The 22,333-nt window shown below is 36.3% G+C and overlaps 1 protein-coding gene across 1 annotated transcript in view; it reads left to right on the top strand.

Annotated features, from left to right (window-relative positions):
• The first annotated feature begins 2,099 nt into the window (after nucleotides 1–2,099).
• LOC134663720 (uncharacterized) overlaps nucleotides 2,100–22,333 on the top strand; it is a 29,117-nt gene continuing 8,883 nt past the window's right edge. Inside the window, exons 1-5 of the mRNA XM_063520179.1 lie at nucleotides 2,100–3,398; nucleotides 5,015–5,165; nucleotides 14,014–14,242; nucleotides 16,345–16,441; nucleotides 21,960–22,092. Coding sequence (XP_063376249.1) covers nucleotides 2,100–3,398; nucleotides 5,015–5,165; nucleotides 14,014–14,242; nucleotides 16,345–16,441; nucleotides 21,960–22,092 — 1,909 coding nt within the window. The remainder of the gene's footprint in view (nucleotides 3,399–5,014; nucleotides 5,166–14,013; nucleotides 14,243–16,344; nucleotides 16,442–21,959; nucleotides 22,093–22,333) is intronic.

The raw sequence follows: 22,333 nt of genomic DNA, 5'->3' as shown, positions 1-22,333 counted from the left end.
ATGTATACGTCATAATTTCATAGAAGTTTGACGTTTAAAATGACACTTGCACTGCGTGGGCTATCAAAATCGCTGCAGACTTTTTACGGTCTGACTATACTTTGTCACACATGTGGATGAATGAAACGCAACGTTCTCATTCGTTTTTGAACTTTTGCGGTGAAAATATATTTCAATATATTTATTTAAATAACAGTACTAATTGGCATCTGTCTACGCTTAAACAAATCGTCTCAACTGAAATTAGTGCTATTCAACCATTGACTAACAATCTACTACGTATTCAAGACCGCTTTATAGAGCCCTTGGAAATAGAATATGAATGATTTACCTGTCTCTACTGAATTATCTTTCAGATTGGTTAGGCGAAATATTAACCCGACGACACTATTAGTTTTGTTACGCTAGAATGCCGATTTTTGGTCTGACACGGCCAATTTGTTTCTGATACGACTTTCTTTGTCAAGTCATGAAATAAAGACTAGAAATCGGTTTCTTAGCATTTTAAGAAGTGTGTCAATCAGTTTGTGGTCAAGTTTCATTTCTGATACAAAATGATTTTTTGGACAAAATCATTTTGAGAAATAAAATGATAAAATTCACACCCTCATTACCTTCATACAACAAGACAGTTAAATACGTTGTTTTATCAGTATCACAGAGTTGTTATGGCCACCTCCTAAGCCCATCGTCAGATCAGCTTGATAGGACGATACTATTTTATTGTCACCCAACATACATAATTATGTATGTGAAGTTTCAGCTCAATCGAATAATGGGAAGTGAGTCTAATTTATTTTACAAGATTTGACCTGAACATATATACAAACATTGCAAATTAAATAAACTTGCGGGGAAAAAAAAGAAACTTTCACATTAAATAAATTTTAATTGTTAAAACAATTAGTAAAAGTCCTGCATCTGTCATACTGCCTGCTCTTGCCTGCGTCAGCGTCCGCATTGTAAAATATACTCGACCAATTTAAGATAGCTCCCTCTCCATACATTTAAATTGCAGTTAGTTACAATTTTAACTCGATCTGTTATCATACATTACACACAAGTGCGATAGTATAATAAAACAGCACGCGTGCGTACTATCTCAAGGCTCAGGCTCAAGGCTCATAACCCTAGGTTATGAGCCTAAAAGCGTTCAATAAGTTCCACGTTACGAGCAAATGTGTTAAAAAAAAGAGTAACGTTAGGTATAGCAGGTGTAAGCGATACTTCACATGTTCCTGCATTCACAGCGAATTTTCCACATGTTAGTTACAAAAGTCTTATTGAAGATAACTTCGTTACTGCAAACTTTACGGTTGTCAGTAAGCATCTCCAAGTAGGTACCTACACTGTCAGGATTTAGGCTGAATAATTCAAGCGGCTTTCGTGAAGCCTTCAGACATATCAGATTTCCCAGTTCGGCGGGCCGTGGAACATCCGGAAAACCGACCGGATACACAAGACTTTTACCAAACTGATTCAGATAGGCGCTTTTACGAGTTACATATTATTCAGGAAAAGGTGCGATTATTTTGGAATCTTGTTAAATCAATTAGGGGCGTTTATCCAGAATTTATACAACTTTATATACGGAAGGAGCTAGGTGTTTTAGTTGGCAATTAGAATTTATGTGAAATCGGAATGAACTACTAATGTTAGCTAACTGTAAAAATACGTTACGTTATATTTAAAGACTTTAAGTATAAAATATAGTTAAATATAAATTTAAAGACTATATGTACCTATGTAATAAGCAATTTAAAACCAATAAAATAAATTGTTTTCTTTAACTGCTGCAATATGTAGGTACATAGATATTTAGTTAGGTATAATGTGTCATCCCACAATTCGTAGGAAGTAGGTTATTCGGTTAAAGTTTATTTTTCAGACTAACCGGTTAATTTACGTCCAAAAAGGTTTTAAAATACCACAGGTGCACAGATTAGTTTTCGCTACTAAAGTTGTGCCTTGAGCTCCAAAATATGAAAATTTCACGTATGAAGACATTGCGCGTCCTGTAAATAGTAGCCGTTAACTTATTGATTGTTTTTCTTTTCACAGGTAAATACTCCACCAAAGCGAAAAGTAAAGACTGAAGCATGCTTCAAGTAGACGGATTCAAGAGACCATCGCCTTCGCCATCGCGGAGTTCGGTGAGAAGCGACAGTCGAGTATTCCGGCCACCGCGTGTCATCCACGTCAACCGGGACGCCTCCACCATGGTGGACGACGACGCAGGTGGCACGGGCGGTGCGCCCTGTTTACCTAGTGGGGCCGGACTAGTCTCCGACTGGGAAAATGTCGAACAGAACCCAGCCAACTTTCGATCACGCACCTTCAGCGATGGCTTCATCAGAAACACGAGCCTTGAGCTGTTACTGGGTGTCGACTGCGAAGCGTGTCTCGCACTCGCAGCACAACGACAATGTTTCAATAAACACATATCAGACCATGACTTTGACTTAGTTTGCAACTGTAGATTACAACAGAACAATTACTTAAACTGCCATCGAGACATCGTGGATCATCGAGGTCATACGCTTAATATCTATGATTTAGAAAGAATAAAACGCGGAGCCAACAGAAATCATTTAAATATAGCCTCGCATCGCAGCTTAGACAGAAAATATACAAAGAATAAGCATATTGGAGTTTCCAATTATTTTTCTAAACAATTGATTTCGTATGATCCAACCAATACACTTGTGCAAAAGATAAAGAGAAAACTATCTAATTTAAAAAAGATTGGTGGCGAAGCGATTTCTAAGAAAAACCAAAACGCGGTCCAACTGGCCGAGATAACATCTGGCTCGGCGAGCTCTCTCAAGAAACTATCAATGTTGTCTGTAGTCGACAAGACGCAGAGGAGGGTCAACAGCCAAAGCTGCATTTTCACTTCGTCAGAATTTCAATCGAAAGACGATTTGAAAAACAATGCTTCTACTTATGCAAATTTTTCAGGGAACGTCGACCAATGTTTTGATAGACTCAGAGAGTGCAATGTAAATGCAGATAGTGGTAGACGGGCACCCCATAAAATGATCAAAATGCGAAGTTTCGACAATAATGACGAAATGCTAACCAGACACTCTCCTGCGCCTGAAAGGATGAAATTTTCCACTCTAGATAACCGCAGCCGATGTCGAAGTATAAGAAGGCAAATGTCATATAACGATTTTCCAAGTGAACGGTTCAGGGATAGAGGGTCAGACCTATGGACGCGTGATGAGAGCTTGGAGGGGTCAAAAAGTACTCACAACGATTTAGTAGATGACGAGGCACAAAGTTTTGTGGAAGCTGACAGGATAGCGATGGGCGGTCTGCGGGGCGCGCGCTCTCACTGCACGTGCGAGTCGGGCGGCAATAACCGTATACCTTCCATATTCTACGATACCCATGTAAGTTTAACCCGCTTACCCTCTTTTACTTAACATAAAACCGGTATTATATTTTATCCGCGTAACCAGCTCCAATATTGTATAGGTATGCTCTGCTGATGCTATTTAATTTCCATAAAATTGCTTAGGTACTATACCTACGTACAGAACAGTTTATGAAAATTTTTGGAAATACCTATACCCCTTTCAAGATTAAGAAGAAGTACTATTGTTATTGTAGGTAACCATTTTTGCGCTACTTACCGACGAAACAATTAAGTAAGAAACGTTAGGACCATAATGTATTTTGGAAACTTTTAATTTTGGCGATAACGATATTTTTGTAACTTTGTGACTTGTCTTAAAATAACTAAAACACACGTGATTCAAACGTAGGTAGATATGAGTTTTAAACAAGCACCAAGGATTTCGTACATTTTCAATGTACGAATTAAGAGATAGCATACCACGCTGAAAAAATCTAATTTCCCCCTGTATTACAATCCAATGCCATCTAGTTTAACGAGCTGATTTCGACTCGCGTTAATTCTACGTCATGAGTTGATTGCGCGCCTAATTTAGACGATAATCATTTTCACAAATCGCACATTATTAAATGCCAAGAGCGAGCATCACTGGTGATAGAATATGGCACTAATGATGATTATGAAACTGATTATGATCCGTTAATGTATGAAATGAATTGAAAATTAATCATCGTGGAATACTCGATAAATGATACGAGAGACGATGTAATGCTAGACCACAGAGCTAAACGTAAAATGGTTTTTGCCATACATAACATAATGAATATGAATGTAGGATTTAGCATCAAATAAATTTAAACAAGCAACTCCGAGTAAGTTATAAATATAATAAATACAATCTAGGTGATCTATTGAAAAAAATTTCGCGGTGATCTATTAAATAAATAAATAAATAAACGACTGTACGAGTAAGACCAAATAATTTACCTAACCATAGAATAGTATATAAATAATTAAGTCAATACAACTTTATCAACTTTGTAAAGTACATCGAGATTGAATTTATGTTAAACGGAGCAGCAAGAAAAGTTAATTAAAAAAAAGGTTTTAATGCATATACCGTGTTTTTGTCGAAGGGTTTTGCTCATTCACACGCATATGACCTGATTAATTAATTGTTATAAAAAAATGTTATAATCAGAGTGGGGGGCAATATTTTATTTGTTAAGTTAGTTTTACTCATTCTTAGGTTTATTTTAGTTTATATTTGTTTATTTTAGTTTTAGTTTATAATATAATGTATGTTTAATCTGTTTTATTCTAAAGGTTTTTAATAAAATGTTTTGTAAAAAATATACAATTTTAAGATAATTATTTGTGCTTGACAGCGACCGGATAGCAATGATAGCATACAAATATTTTTTTCAGTGTTCTCGTTACCTATTTGCTATGTCAGAATTACGAGTATCATTTGTATGCTTTTGTATGGTTTAACTTAATATTGAATTCTTAATTTTTATTTCAAACCGACAAAATTTTCCAGTGCCATTTTTTAAAGTCACAATATTTTGAAATGGAATTTTCGTATTACTTTCCAGATGTTCACATTGATACAATGCCGTCCTTTTATATTCCTATGCATATGTTCAGGGCAAGAAGCGAGCTGCGCCAGCTCCTGACGTGACTGAGCGTGGCACCGTGCGGCCGGCTGCGTGCAGCGTCTGCAAGTCCCCGCAGTGGTTGTCCACCGGCACCACTTCCACTGCCAGCCACAGCTCTACTACAACAGGCAACTCTTCCAGTGAGTGAGGCTTTAGTGGCTAGCTACCGGCTCTACGCCTAGAGAACCTGCAAAGCTCCACCGGCAACCCGTCGTATCGGCTTTGAACCACCAGGTACGGTAACAAACCTTGCTTTGCCAGATAAATAAGCATAGTAAGCAGTCTCTCAGGGCTCGTCTTGGTGGTACCAAAATGGCAGAAATCAATCAATTCTCACCCTGGTGAGAGAGACACCATAGCCTATATACTTAAGTGCTTATTTTATTGCATTTCTCCATGCAATTTCGCAGCTCACTTTACTTAAATACGCGAGGCAAAAAATCACGCATTGTCTAGGTAAAAATAAATAAAATATTAACTCAGTTAAGCCCATTAAGGCTAAAGTGCTCAATTGTTCTCATGTAAGAACGTAAAAAAATAAGAAGGCCTACTCACAACACAGTAAAACTTCTCATGTACCTATCCCAAATGTCGTCAGAATAAATCCCTTTGAAAATTACACAGATAGAAAATATACCTTTTGGAATTAGGTACCGCCTACTACAGCTGACCGTTACACGACCAAGCACAGTAACACATAAAATTCAGTACCTACTTTATTTTCGTATTTATGCGAAGTAAATGGTACACCGTTTTCAGAAAATCCACAAACGTCATACATTCTCATAATTAGGGCAAGTATATACCTTCTTCCAAAAACGTTGAAATTCACACTGTCATTGGTGGCATAGGTAATAAAATAAGTATTCTAAATGACTGCCGAAAATTTAGTTTTTAGACTTCATAAGAATTTAATTGCAACGTAAAGATATAAAATTGCGCGTTCCTAATCACTAAAATTACGTACACGCGTATTCGGGAAACGAGATAATCACAAGATCTAGAAACGATATAGAGATCAACTAGATTTACATTAGATATCGACTAGATGTGACTTGTATATCTAAGTCATAACTTGTCGAAATCGTTCAAGAGAGGGCCTCCAGAATCGCGGAAACGTCAAATTTGACATATCTATCTTTCAAATATCTTTAAATTATCCATATCGTAACTTGTTGAGGTCTAGTAGAGATCTAATACATTTTCAGAATCGAGCCGGTAGATTTTTTAGTAAATTTTGATCAGTCGATATTTAGAGCCGAGCTTTCACCGTTAATATAAGTATACCTAAACCATGAATGACTTTTTAATGCTTCGTGAATACAACTTTCGGAGAAGTCAAGTTACTGTCAATAATATAATGATTGTGGTTTTGGCACAGCTCGGCTCGGGCCGCCCTCCAACAAATAGTCACGGTGAGCAATTTTCTAACGGGACGTGTATAGCACTTCAGCCGCCGCTCATGCGAACGTCTTTTAATCAATAGACCTCCCGCTTGTTTTTGCCCTTCCTCTGAGCTTTGACGATTGCCATCATTACGTTATAGTTGTACGTAGTATATAAACTTTTTTCTACTCGTCGACTTTAATTCTTGAATTAAGATTTCGTATACCAAACTTCTTCGGGTACTTTTAATGTATGGGCTCTCAACTCAACTATAATATTCATTACGATACAGTTTAGTCAACTATAATGAAATTGACCAATCACAGCTCGCCGCGGTCAAGAGGACGAAACAAAACCATAGCTCAAATTAATTATTTATTTTAGGTTGTATTGTAGGAACAATTGCTTCATAAGTCAGAAACGCACATGTGACACCCTTAATATAGGAACATCCATGGACTACGAAAACCGCTTAGCGTTACTTGTTAGTCTCCATTAGGCTACGGTAGCTAAAATCGAGAAAAAAACTGTTTAAAAATTGAATTTAGCAAGGAGCAAGTACCAGGGCCTCATGAGTTACGAGAAGGTGTCGTTGGCCAGCCCGCCATGGGGCGCGGGGCGCGGCGGCCGGGTCGCGTACCAGTACAAAGGTATCGCGGCTGGTCGCGTATCTTCACTGTATACTTTTGGTTAGATTTTTTTGTATGATTCTACTAGTTTAAAGTGTTATTTTTGTTGACTTGTAGAAAAGGTATTGTATACAATAGTGATATAATCAAGCTTTTCAATCTCGTACCTTACTTAGGCAACTCAGCAAGCTTCGTTGCCTAAACACGGTACTCGACTGAAAAGCTCTGTATTATATCACGATTGTATAAAATACTATTGTGGTGGTGCTCATGAAGAAAAAGTACACTTAGCATCAGAATTTTTCCTTGGTGACTTAGGGCAAATACCCCGGTTCTGGCCCCTGGACCGGTTTAGGTCATTTTGAACTGTGAGTTTACTAAGGTAACAGTCTATGTTCTGGCGTTTTGTTTCCGCTGTGAGCCAGACATGATTGAAAATAAATAATATGGTATATAGTCGCGGTATGGTAAATACGGCGTTTCGTGAACCAAAAATTTCCTTTAGCAGGATTGGTCCTAATGACCCAAAGATAGATTTAAGAAGTGACTTGACTGACTTGGTTTAACTTTATCTTGATATCTACATCATTTAAGCTACTAGGCCACTTTTGGAATCGGGTTTGTATAAATTGGAGATGCTGAATTCATTTATGGTATCATATTGGCACCATTCCAACGAAGTAAAAACAAACAAAATATTTAAAAAATAACCTTTTATAACAAAAACGAAACGAAAAAATTATGCGAGTACAGGTACTTGACTTCATACCGCAAAATTATTTAACGACTCCTCAACACTACAGCTTTGCTCGCGTGCTCGAGCGTTATTGGTCCAGGATTTAAGAATGACCGACCGCATAGACTGAGTACTGCGTCACATGCATAGGTGTTGTAGTATTACAGGAATGTGGCTTGCATAGTGTGTCATTATCCACGAGTCCCGAGATAAGATAAGGTAGGGTAGGCGAAATTAAAACTATTCAAAGTTTTCAAATATCCAAACCCTTTGGTGTGAACGTGGGCGTATGGATTACAGTCAGAAAAAAAGTAAAAAAATTGGAGACGTAAAAAGCATCAGTCAAAACGAACCTTAACCTTAAAGCAACCGTATTAAAAAACACTAAATACACTTTTGAAGGGTGGGCGTGAATGGCGTGATGCTCACTTCCCAGCGTATGACTGATCGTCTAAGGGTCAACAGCCAACTATCGACTACCCAAACGTGAACATAAACGTGTCCAAGGAGGACAAAAAAGTGATCCCCAAAATTGGAAACCACTGCTGTATCAGCTCAAATCGGTGCACAAGTTCGTGCAGGGTGATGTCACATTGTAGGTAATTTTTCCGATATCCCAGTGGCATATCAGTTAGGTACTGTTGCTCTCTATCTTTGGGTATTTAAATAAAAGTAAAATCCTCAAATGGCCTTCCTTAAGCCAGTTGATGGTAGATGAAAACATTACATGATCAAATAATGTAGGCTAAAGTCAGGGGGCCGAGTTTTGAATTTCGACCACTCGGATTCGTGTATTTCGTTAAATAATATCTCCACTACTAAGTAGGCATTTAAATTCTACTAATAGAATTGAAATTGAGTGGTCAATACCAATCGATTCCAAATTTCGATCGCTCGTATTTCAAAAATTAGCATTTCGCCGTTTTCCACCGATTTTCGAGTGATGAAATCGAGCGATCGAAATTCAAAAATCGGCCCCCAGGGGGCCGATTTTTGAAATTAGAAATAGAATAGAAGAAATAGAAATATTTATTTGCTTAAAGCTTAAAAAAAACAACCTTTATTACAATGTCAAAACTATGAAACTAATACTAAATCATTAATATAACATGCAGTCAAGTAGAGTTTAATTATTGAATATATTATATTTATAAGTTTCTTTAACAATTAATTTAAAGTCACTATAATTAAATACATTTAGTTAACAGAGTAATCCAGAAAATCTTTTAAAGAATAAAAGCATTTATCTTTTAACCATTTATGTAATCTGGTAGTAAATAATTTGTCGGGTAATTGTCTTATCTCATATGGTAAATTATTGTACACAAGAATACTCATAACGTAACAGTTTTTCCTAAATAAAGAGGTCTTACATAGTGGCCGCTCGATTTCGTGTATTTCGGTCAATAATATCTCCACTACTAGGTATTTAAATTCTACTAATATAATTGAAAACGAGTGGTCAATACCACTAGATTCCCAATTTCTATCGCTCGTTTATCAAAAATTTGCATTTGGCCATTTTCCACCGATTTTCGAGTGACGAAATCGAACGCTCGAATTTCAAAAATCGGCCCCCAGGTCGTTTAGTGCCCGATTCAGTCATAGTTTTGTATTTATTTGGTTAACCAATAAATGTACTAACTACCCGAAAATGTACAAATTGTTTGTTTACTTTTATTTAAATAACTTAAAGATACATTTTGTTACATGGTTTTGGTGGTCTTATATATTATAGTATGTATACCCTCAGTTATAAAACGACTTAATCGAGACAAGCACCTGTCAACTCGCACTTCAAAGCCACTTTATTACTCGGCAAAGCCCTACAGAGTTCATGCGTTATGAAATGCTTTTTATTCCCGTGATACCACAGACATATATTATTTATTCTCGTGGCTTCCAGGAGATATCCTTTTGTTTTGAATTTGGAACCTTTTTATTTTAATAATAGTTCGTAATTTCATTTTGAATAAGTACAATATAATGTACCTATCAGAGTTTCACGAAATTAAGTACTGTCACCTAACTACATCTTTGCGATCTTTGCGTGCCATTAATTATGGTCTACAAAGCCCATTTAACTGGCTACTTTCCTATTTACTACTCAAATCAGCTTCTTTTTTAGAACTTTCGATACGATAAGCTAATATGGAATTTATTTGAAAACATGTACCTACCTATAGTGACGTCATGGTCAACTCGCCTACTTTTTTATATATTTCAATCCGATTTATTCAGACGAAATTGTACTTAAAAATAACTGCTAAGTATCTATATTTTTCTAGTAATTATCTGGTGTTTTATTTCGTACACTGTGTTAAATAATTTCTTTTAAGCTTCTATGCTCGATCGAAAATGCTAGTTCAAATTTTCATCGAAATTGGTCCCTATCGCTAAAGAACTAACGTTAAAGATTGCATAATGATGAGGCGGTGGTGGTGGTGGTTGGGATCAAGCCGATATCTTCTGCCAGTTACTAAATACACCAAAGACGGCATATACCTACATGTATAATGTATATGAGTCGTGACACAAAAACTAGCTTTTTGGTTTTCACACAAATCGCCAAAACATAAGACTTCTGTTTCGGAATAATTCTGTGCGCGATACATCCCCCAGCCATTCCACAATAAACAAGTGAACGGTATAAAATGGCTGCTACGAAATAAAATGCTGAAACGATATAAAAATGCTTTTTGCACCATACTTTTTATTGCAAAAATTGGATCTCTAAATTTCGTACGGCATAAAGCGTTGCGGGCTAACGTTAGAAACTCGATTACGTTACTAGTATTCGATTTCCAGAATTTTCGCATCATCGTCACACTGGTTATTTGGTACACGAATTTTATTATGTAAATCATCAGGTGTTGCTTTAAGCTTCTAGCTATCATGTATTGATGCTATACATGGGATTATTGATCATAAATGGAGCCACTTTGGAGGGCATGGAGAAAAGTACCTTTAGGTATTTTAATATAATTATGTATTTTCGAGTTGTATTTGTTGAGAAATTTCAAAATGTTTTTTTAAATCAAAGAATTGCTCTTTCTTTATCGATCTCGCCTTATCCCATTACAGTTAGGATCGGCTCACTTGATTAATCTATTTTAGGATTAATCTGTTCTAGGCTTCTAGGTCGTCTGTGGATCTAATTGAGCATACCTTTAGATATTGGTTTTGATGTTCAAGTTCATCCGATTCTGCTTCGTCCTCTTGTTCCAATTTCAATATCGAACACTGTTCTTGTAATCTTGCGGGCGTCTCATTACAAATGCAAGGAACACCTATTAATGTACGCAATAAGCTACCAATATTCTTTCAAGTTAGATTAAAGGATTATGCGATGTTTATGCCATTATTGTTTCCACCTAGTCGCGATTCTACATAATATGAATTCCACGCAGCTGAAGTTTATCACGAGCGTTATTCTTCACAGTCATTATTTCAACACAGTCTTGATTCTACCTAGTAGCGATTCTACACAATATTTATTCCACACATCTGCAGTTTATCACATGCGTTATTCCTCACAGTCATTATTTCAACACAATCTTGATTCTACCTAGTAGTGATTCTACACAATATTTATTCCACACATCTGCAGTTTATCACATGCGTTATTCCTCACAGTCATTATTTCAACACAATCTTGATTCTACCTAGTAGTGATTCTACACAATATTTATTCCACACATCTGCAGTTTATCACATGCGTTATTCCTCACAGTCATTATTTCAACACAATCTTGATTCTACCTAGTAGTGATTCTACACAATATTTATTCCACACATCTGCAGTTTATCACACACAAATATATTACTATACAATCGTCGCAACTCTTATTAATGTGGTTCTACACAACTCCGAATGCAACCTTCTCGTTTGCCGTGACGTGTTTTGCTTGGCGCCATAGCTGATGCTAAGAGAAGTGTCGGTCGGCCGATGCTACGGCATAAGGACTGCGTCAAGCGAGACATGAACTCCTTCAACATCCCGGTTCATAAATGGGAGGAGCTTGCTGCGGACAGAGATAAGTGGCGCAAACTGGTGTTCGATGGTCGTAAAATCCACGATGACGCTTGGTTTAAGACACTGGCAAGTTGAATTAATTTTTATTTGTAATCATCTATTACGCCTTTCTAAAAAGTTTCAAAGCATTTGTAATGGATTCTAACTTTCGACCCCTTTTTAACCCTGTTAGAGGATGAATTTTACAAAACGCTGAAATTACTTTTCCTGTCTTTTAATAATATCTCCAAACACAAAGATTCAAGTCCCGCGTTCGAAAAAAATTTTGATATCCATACAATCTTTCAACCCCTTTTTCACCACCTTGGGGGATGAATTTTCTAAAACGCTGAAATAAGTTTTCTTGTATTTGAATTTGATACTGTTTTACAAAGTTTCAAGTTCCTAGCTTAAAATAAAATTTGGACCCGAAGACGAACTTTCATACCCTTTTTAACCCCCTTAGGGGTTGAATTTCCAAAAACGTTACAATCACTTTTTTTGTAATCGGCTATTATACCTTTCTAAGAAGTTTCAAAGCATTTGTAATGGATTAAAATTTTCAACCCCTTTTTAACCCTGTTAGGGGATGAATTTTACAAAACGCTGAAATTACTTTTCCTGTCTTCTAATAATATCCCTAAATATTAAGATTCAAGTCCACCACTCGAAAAAAAATTTGATATCCATACAAACTTTCAACCCCTTTTTCACCACCTTAGGGGTTGAATTTTCAAAAACGCTGAAATTAGTGTTCTTGTATTTTAATAATATATGTTTTTTTCGAAAATTCAAATTCCTAGCTTAAAAGAAAACTTTAACCCCATACAAACTTTCATCCCCTTTTTAACCCCCTTAGGGGATGAATTTTGAAAAATCCTTTCTTAGTGGACCCCTAGACCTTATAAGGAATCTAGTTGCCAAATTTGGACTTTCTAGTCCCAGCGGTTTGGGCTGTGCGTTGATTTAAGTCAGTCAGTCAGTCAGTCAGGTCTTTCACGTTTATATATATAGATATTTGTGTGTGATAAACTGCAGATGTGTGGAATAAATATTGTGTAGAATCACTACTAGGTAGAATCAAGATTGTGTTGAAATAATGACTGTGAGGAATAACGCATGTGATAAACTGCAGATGTGTGGAATAAATATTGTGTAGAATCACTACTAGGTAGAATCAAGATTGTGTTGAAATAATGACTGTGAGGAATAACGCATGTGATAAACTGCAGATGTGTGATGTGTGGAATAAATATTGTGTAGAATCGCTACTAGGTAGAATCAAGACTGTGTTGAAATAATGACTGTGAGGAATAACGCATGTGATAAACTGCAGATGTGTGGAATAAATATTGTGTAGAATCGCTACTAGGTAGAATCAAGACTGTGTTGAAATAATGACTGTGAAGAATAACGCTCGTGATAAACTTCAGCTGCGTGGAATTCATATTGTGTAGAATCGCGACTAGGTGGAAACAATAATGGCATAAACATCGCATAATCCAGATTAAACACAGCCCTAATATAGCCATTTAAAAAATGTTTATTTTCCCGAATCGATACTAAGAAAATCAAAATGCAGGATAATCAGCGTCGGGCTTTTACGCAGTCAGCAAGCTCGAGGCACAATCGAGAATGGAGCCACTAAAAGGATAAATGTGCAATGTAGTGTGCGGTTATACGGCGGGGAACAAGCCGCTAATTCTCCGTACAATTTCCACACACGTCCGCCTCGCCATCGCATCGCACGCCGCTCGGTGCTTGCGTTTGACAGCAAGATTATCGGAGGCTTCCCCACGACCGATTACTATGACCCCAATCGGGTTTTATTTTGTACTTAAGTCAGTTGTTAAGATAAACGTCGATCACAATTGAGCTTTTATCAAGGAATGGGACATCTTAGGCAATATTGATTTTGGCGTTCTGTCCTCCAATTGTATTACAGACATTTATAAGATCCTGATTTGTATGGCACCTTTCCGACATTTGTACCTATGGCAATACTGAAATTTTATGGCATCGTTAATTTTTTCGACATTTGTATGCCACATTCGACATTTGTATGCCACATTCGACATTTGTCTGGTCAAAGTAGCCGTACAAATGTTGGAATTTTAGCCTTGGGATTGGGACATCTTAAATTTCTCATTTGAAAATAACCTAATAATAATTAACCTAACAGATATTTCTCTTTATTTAACATAACATGCTTACCTACACAGGGTTCTCCGTTTGGCACCGGCGCTGGTGTTGCGTAGCGATCCTAGTCCTCGTGGCCGGTACGGCGTGCGTGGCAGGCCCGCTAGCGCTCCGTGCGCCGCCGGGCGCGCCGCTGCACGAACGTCTCCGGTTGGCGGAGCGCCTTCTCCATGAGTCCCCTCTCATCGACGGACACAACGACCTACCCTGGAATATAAGGAAGTTTCTACACAACAGAATTAAAGATTTCAGGTTCGTATGCTGTAGCCGGCTAGCTAGAGCGGTAAATGAAAACTCCGAATGCGAACCCCGATCTTCGTCGTTCCAAACGAGCAATTCTGGCCGCGGGTGCTACTGCGTCCGATGACTAACGGCTCGATTCGGGAAATGAATTAGAGATTCACTAGATATTAAATTAAATAGTAAAGATGGATGTGACGTTCCCTGGCAAAAGGTACCTTATGGCGGCTAGCGCCGCTATTCGGAAAATTAATGAGAGATTCACTAGATATGAAATAGTAAAGTTAATATTATCTTTACTATATCGTATCTAGTAAATAATCTCTCATTTATTTCTCGAATCGCGCCTTTAGGCCCACCAAGACCCACGTAGAGAAAATCTTCAGCAGCAAAAAATAAATAAAATAAGCAGCGACAGTCATAGGTACGTCTTCAGTTTAAAAGCAGAATACCTAAACAATCGTGCGTTCATATACTTCGGGTCGGAACCTAAGCCAAGCCTCATGCAGTCACAAAAAACCAGTGACATATATACAAATAAGACTTGGATTAGGTTAAATTTAAACATAAACAGAAACTTAATACTATATGTAAGTATTACATAAATACAATTATACAAATTTTACCTGCATTAATGCAGCCCTTGTATTTACTTTTAACACAAGTCATAAGCATCGAGTCACATTAAATTAAATAAATATAAAAACAGAGTTGTGCTATTTGCAACAAAATTTCAAGAGAAAATTGATGAGAAAAAACCAAAAGACGGGCGAATGGCTTAGTTTTTTTTACCACCGGCCAGTGCGCGCGGTGACTGCACTATTGCAGGTTTACCATGTGGAGCGGGCTTTACAATATTTAGCTAACGATCGTCAAGTAGCCTTAAGGTGACAGTCCATTTCCAACGACAGCAGCACTACCATTCATTTTACTATGGAAATTGACAATAACACCGACGCGTTCGTACTAGTAGTGCAGCTGCAGTCAGAAATGGAATGTTACCCTTATTAGAAGTGCAGTAATGCATTGAGATTAAATTTTAATCAAATCGAATACCTTTAAACGAGCAATTCCTAAATATAAATAAATATACATAAATATAGTATATTACGGGGATCTCGGAAACGACTCTAACGATTTCTATGAAATTTGCTATATGGGGGTACTCGGGGGCGAAACATCGGTCTAGCTAGGTCTTATCTCTGGGAAAACGCGCATTTTTAGGTTTTTTATAAGTTTTCCGAGAAAAGCTCGGTCTCCCAGATATTACACTTATAAACGTCAACAACTAGTTCATATCCACCGCTCCGAAAAGATATCGACGCAAAATTGGATTGATTGAACCCTAAAAACCGAAACAAATAAAATCGTCTTTCTTAGAAATTTATAAAATATATCAATAGATGTGACTATCAGAATTATCTATCCTCCACTATTTTCGTGAAGATGCCTTTTTAAAATTAGCTTAAGATTATATTACTTTACCAAAGCCACGGTATGTCAAATTAGACGTTAAATTAGGTAACCGCTTATCCGTTTGAAGGATTATTGCCCCAATTACAAACCTTAATGGCAGCGCAGTAATCTATTAATCTTATACGAGCTAACCTCGATAGACAGGAATGGAACTAAGGAAAATTGCAATTTACTATTTTTGTTCCCTCTTTTTCGTCTGTGTTATCTCCTTTGCTTCTCTTAACAAGAATACGTTATTAAGGTCTTTCATCTCCGCGAGATGAAATTGTTTGCGAGCCTCGAGGACTTTATTACCTGGTGTCCTGGAGTTAATTATTTCTATATTATATACTATACTATACTATAATATACTACTACGACAAAAGATTTTTAACTAATGCTTCTGTAAATTTACTGACTGAACAACTGCACTCTGCTTTGATTTGTGCATTAATTTAGTGCGAAGCTTTTCAAGATAAAGAGATATGGCAGTGCTTTAAACAAGTTTTTAGGGGTTTATAATTTTGATATTTTTGGTTTAAAGTTTAAACAAACTAAACATATTCCATATCGGCTCGAATGTGCATGAAATGCAATAATATAACTGTTATTACAGCACCTAAGTAATTTCAAATTCTAGTTATTCAATTTTGTTTCAGATTCGATGAGGATTTGCGAACAATATCACCGTGGGCCACCAGTTCATGGAGCCACACCGATTTGCCGCGATTAAAACAAGGGAGGGTGGCCGGACAGGTAAGTAAAATTTATTATCATAGAAGTCCATTCTCGAATGAAATTATGACTTATACCTATGTATACGCACGCCAAGCGCGCACAGATGATCGGATTTAATCGCAAAAAAAATCTTATTATGTTCTCTGCACATACAAAATTCTGATTTTAATCAACAAAGGAAGTTTCAGGGGAACTTTAATGTAAATTAATAAGAAAAACTTAATTAAGTAAAATGTTACATCACAGCTATCTCACTGATAAAGTCGACAAGCCACCTGTAAGCTTTTATTCTGTCACACTTTTTCAACCACTGGTACACAGTAGCGTTAAGGGTCAATTTCACCAAACGAGCATTTTTGTCTAATTTCCATGGAATTTTGAAATACCAACATTACACAAAAAAAAAATGCTGAGAATTTGAAAAAAAATATAATAAATATTAATTTTCTTATGGGATAAAAATATTCATAAAACTATAAAAGTTATTTAAATTTAAAATTTTGGTCAGGGCACGGGAATTAGTGTGTCCATGGAAATTAGATTTTACTAGGACGGAAATTAGAACACGGCACGGGAATTGTTTTCTTAACTTATTTTGGTACTTAAAACTATTATTTATGTATATTTTAACCTACAATAATATACTGCAACCATACTGAAGTGGCATCGGACATATTTACCTTCGTTAATTTTAGTTTCGAACGACACATCTACGAAAGTATGTTACACTAAAAAGTACGTATATGACTAATACTTTCCTTTATTTTAATGACAACTAATCTCTCTTTCTTAGTAAAATGTACATATTTCAAAACAATACTTTGAGTAGTTTCGTAAACTTGTCAGCCTTTACATACAAAACTATTCATTAAAAAGTGTCATTATGTATCTGCATGTAGATAGGTACAAGGTGTATGATCTGGTATATGGTCTTATAGGAAATGATACTAAGAAATAAATAGGGGCACAGTGAGAAGAAGTTATTGTGTAAGTTAATCTGAAGAAATCGAATATGCTGCCTTCATAAATTAATAACCCGAAAAATTGTTTGAACACATATGAGGTAAGGTGGGGTAAGACTATCACCGGGGTAAGACTATCACTTGTATGGAATCCTCATACTGTTAGTCTTGCCCCGATCAAAATAAACTAAGTTAGTCTTACCCCGCCTTAGTTTACACATAGGTATACGGGGTGTCCCTGCCCTGCGGAAAAATCTTCATAGCGTAGGTTGGTTAAGTAATTTCTCAAAAATATCATAATCTTCCTAAAAAAAACTTGCTTACAAAATACCCCCTGGCACTGACTAAAATAACCGACTTGGTTTCACATTACATCCCAAAACTTTTTTGTAGTAGAGTAGAAGAACTGCGTTGCGAGATTTGCATCTTTTTACATGAATTGAAATGATCCCATCTCTTTTTGTAGGCTGTCCTTCTTTTCGGGTAAACATACCCATACCATACTGATACTATGTATATACATATCATAATACATCTTTATTCATACTCACATCGTCCATCGTAGTGTACCTTTATTTTCCCTACTAATTGTAAGAACTAAAAGGTAACGTTGTTATCGCATATATTTCTATAGGATTACAAACTTAATTATGCATTTATCTTTAGAACGTGACTAATATTGCAGTATTATTAGATTTTTATTGGCTTAAAAACTTCAAACCTAATTACTTTTCAAATTTGGAACTTGTGGGTATGTTAGAAGTACCTTAAAATAATATTGATTGAGAGTGATTGTGCCAGTGACAAAACTAAGGGATTTTAAAGTGTATTAATTCTTAGACTACATGCTCAAATTAAATGTTATTTAGATAGAATGTTATTGAGATTTGATGGTACGGCCGTGCCACTTTGTTTTGCTCGACTTGGCGGTGGCACTGCCGTGCCCCCAGATCCTTTGTCCTTCTTCAGGCCTCAAACTATCTCCATGCCAAATATGTATCATCAAGATGATATTGTTTCAGCGGCTTAAGCGTGACGAGATAACAGACAGACAGACAGAGATACTTTCGCATTTATAATATAGTAAGAATAGGATATATTTATTTTTTCTTGTACCTATTAGAAAAGCTAATTTATAACAACTAATCTGTTAAACGAGCAATTCTTGTATATCGGGGATCTCGGAAACAGCTCTAACAATTTCGATGAAATTTGATCATATATGGGCGTTTTCTGGGATGAAAAATCGATCTAGCTAGGTGTCTCTGGGAAAACGCGCATTTTTGAGTTTTTAGGTAGGTATATGTTTTCCGAGCAAAGCTCGGTCTCCCAGATATTTAAATTTTATACGGCTTACGCTGTCAGCTGTCAAATTTACAAAATAAAACCATTGTAAATTTGATTCATTTTGTTTCATGTAACCTTAGGTACGGGTATTATAATATGTAATAATTCCAAAAATAGTTTTATGTTTATATAATATTTTAATATTATAATATGATAAATGAATAAGTTAAGGTGGCGCAAGACTAACAGTACGAGGATTCCATACAAGTGATAGTCTTACCCCAGTGTCGTCTTACCCCACCTTACCTTACGTATTAAAATTGCCCGGGTTATTCCGGTCCACCCTGTAAGTATGTACTATAGTACTTATACTAAAAAACCGTTCATAGATTTTTGTGCATTCTCTGAGATTTCCTTAAATGTAAAATAGAAAGATATACGTCATATTATTATTACATATAATATATATTCAATGCCAATATATATATATGTAATAATAATATGACGTAAACATTACCAATTAACTTACAGTGCCCCCAATTAAAAATTTGTTGACAATAAATGTAATACTTTCTAATTCCCGTGCCACTTAATCAGCTGTTTTAGGTAAATATTCTACGGGAATTAGGGCACGGAAATTAGAATTCGTAATAAAAAAATTCGCCAAAAATTTAAATCGTTTTTAATCAAACTGTTATGTTATCGCTTACATAAAGATACATAAAGGGCTCCTAAATATGACAATTGTTTTTGAAAAGCTATGTGGGAAATAAAATTTATAAGGGGCATCGAAATTAGAAAAAAATTGTCGCCCACCCGGATTCCGAAATACTTATGCGATTTGCTCGAACACGCCACGGCTTGACGTACATCCGCTTGCTTTGAGAATCAGCCGAATATTGCCAGTACAGGTGAGGCGGGACACGAGGCGGTTCAGATACAGACGTCGGCTGTGAGAGCCCTTTGAGTTTTGCCGACGAAATTTTACTCGCGAGCTCGGACAAAATTTAAACTTCGATCACGAGTTATTTACCACAATGAAGTTAATAGTGTATGTGCTCAGTGATAGTAAATATCATCTAGTTTAAGTATTTGACACTAAATTAGTGATACTAATGTAGAATTTTTCGTAGGATTTTTCATTATGCTCAAAAGTAGATTCCGGACAGGGCACGGGAGTAGTAATTTGAGCCTTTAGGTATTTTTAAGTGTACTCTAAAAACCAATTAATCAGTGAATTCATATGGAACCCGGTGTAAAAGTGTGGCTTCTTTATGTAAAAAAAAAATGGTAAGTATTATTTGATGCTATCCCGCGATTTTCATCACGGACAGAAAAAAAATCGTGTTCAGAAATTGACCCTTAAGCGTTATTTCTTTCGTAGCGAACATTCTACTACTAAATAACACCTTTATTGTATGCGTCCGTGTCTCGTGACTGACGTTGTAACAAATTACGGGATTTATTTGAAAAATGCTACATATGATTTCATTTTCCGCGCTAATAACCAATTTATTAAATAGCTCTAGGGGGCTCCCTGACGGTTATTTTTTCGAAGTCCTTATATAAAAATTCCTAATCGTGAACCGTAAATATATAATTTGCATGTGTGTCAAAGGCATTTATTTCCTTGCAACCGTTATTTATTGGGTGTTAATTGTCGTTGTCCACATGCAATCCTGTACTGTATTTAAATTACATAATTTTTACTATGGTTCCCAAGAATCGCAACAAAACCTACTGCCGAAAGGCGTAAAAACTGCATTAGAAACAATATTCAGTAATTTATTAATTGCTGTTATAAACACGTCTACCTATGTTTGTACCTATGCGCAAAAAGTGCTACTAGCCTAAGCAAATTAGAAAAATCTGCGGAAATAATTCGTGTAGTTTTGAAAATTGGTACAGGTATACCTTGTGGTGTCCAGATAAACATACTAAAAGTCCTTGAGGGTAGGGGGTGTGCTGGGGGTGTAGAGGGGGTTTGAAGGTACTTTTTTTCATATTTTTGCTCATATCTCGAATATCTGTACGAATAGCATTATAATTACTTAAGACAAAAGTTTTAACATAAAATTTACTACAAATTTGGTTATGTTTATTTTTACTCTGCGATCAATACTTTAGGGGCTACAGGCTGTTAAAGTTAAATAAGTAATAAAAAATAGACGGTTTAAGAAAACGTCGTTTTTTGTAATTGTTCATCACAAATAAAAAAATTAGCTTAGAGTAAGCAATCTAAGCAACCTGCTGATAAAATATAAAAAAATTGGCCATATGCATGTCGGGCCATGCTCAGTGTAGGGTTCCGTAGTTACCCGAACTACTTTTTTATCTGCTTAATATTTTCGGAAATAATCGATCTGAAAGAAAAAAAGTTGTGTTTTCCACTTTAGTTCCCCTAACATTTGAACCATGGGTCCAAAAAATATGAAAAAAATCGTGAAAGTAAAGCTTAGTAAAGACTTTCAGAGAAAAATATAGCGAACCTAATCGATTAAGCAGTTTTTGAGTTTTTGCAAATAGTCTATTTTGACGGACGGGTAACTACGGAACCCTACACTGAGCATGACCCGACATGCTCTTGGCCGGTTTTTATTATATTTTATCAGCAGGTCATTTAGCTTGCTTATTCTCAATTAAATTTTTTATTTATGATGAACAATTATGAAAATACGACGTTTTTTTAAACCGTCTATTTTTTATCTCTTATTTAACTTTAACAGCCTGTAGCTCCTAAAGTATTGATCGCAGAGTAAAAATAAACATAACCAAATTTGTAGTAAATTTTTTTTTTTTTACTTATTTATTTATAAGGCAGATACAAACGTTAAAAATAGTAAATTTTATGTTAAAACTTTTGTCCGAAGTAATTATAATGCAATTCGTACACATTTTCGAGATACGAGTATGAGCAAAAATATGAAAAAAGGTACCTTCAACCCCCCACTACACCCCCAGCACACCCCCTACCCTCGAGGACTTTTAGTATGTTTATCTAGACACCACAAGGTATGCCTGTACCAATTTTCAAAACTACACGAATTATTTCCGCAGCTTGCCCAAATTCGGCTTAATTTGACGTGGCTATACGCTTTTTCATCTTGTTTGAGCACCCGTGACTTCTTAATTGGTTGGCATATAAAATTGTCGTTTGTGCGTAAATAACTGTATCAAAGAACAAAATAATATTGAACAAAAAGTATTTTACTTTGAGTCATTCTCATTCAACGCCATGTGGGGTCGTGCGTGATATTTAATCAAGTTTGTGTCTTCTGTTCCCGCAGTTCTGGGCCGCGTACGTGCCATGCGACGCGCAACACCGGGACGCGGTGCAGCTGACGTTCGAGCAAATTGATCTCATACAGCGGCTCACGGATAAATACCATCCGCAACTCACTCTCTGCACCTCTGCTGACGGTATGTTACCTGTTTATTAAATATTTCCCTTATACGTTGTCATAAGCGCTGCCGTTGGCCGGCTAGCTCCGGGTAATTTTGTACGCTATTAGTGCTATTATTACTAGCATTAATTATTAACGTTTGCAGCTGCACCATATATCATACATTTTAGTTTATAATTAACAAGCGTCCGGTACAGTCGACCACAAAGACATGTTTACACTTTTGCACCTTACTTGTTTGTAATAAGGCGAAAAAT

This window comes from Cydia fagiglandana, chromosome 4 (genome assembly GCF_963556715.1).
Source record: "Cydia fagiglandana chromosome 4, ilCydFagi1.1, whole genome shotgun sequence".
NCBI classification, from domain to species: domain Eukaryota; kingdom Metazoa; phylum Arthropoda; class Insecta; order Lepidoptera; family Tortricidae; genus Cydia; species Cydia fagiglandana.
The sequence above is the reverse complement of the archived record's forward strand: the minus strand, read 5'-3'. Positions and strand labels throughout refer to the sequence as shown.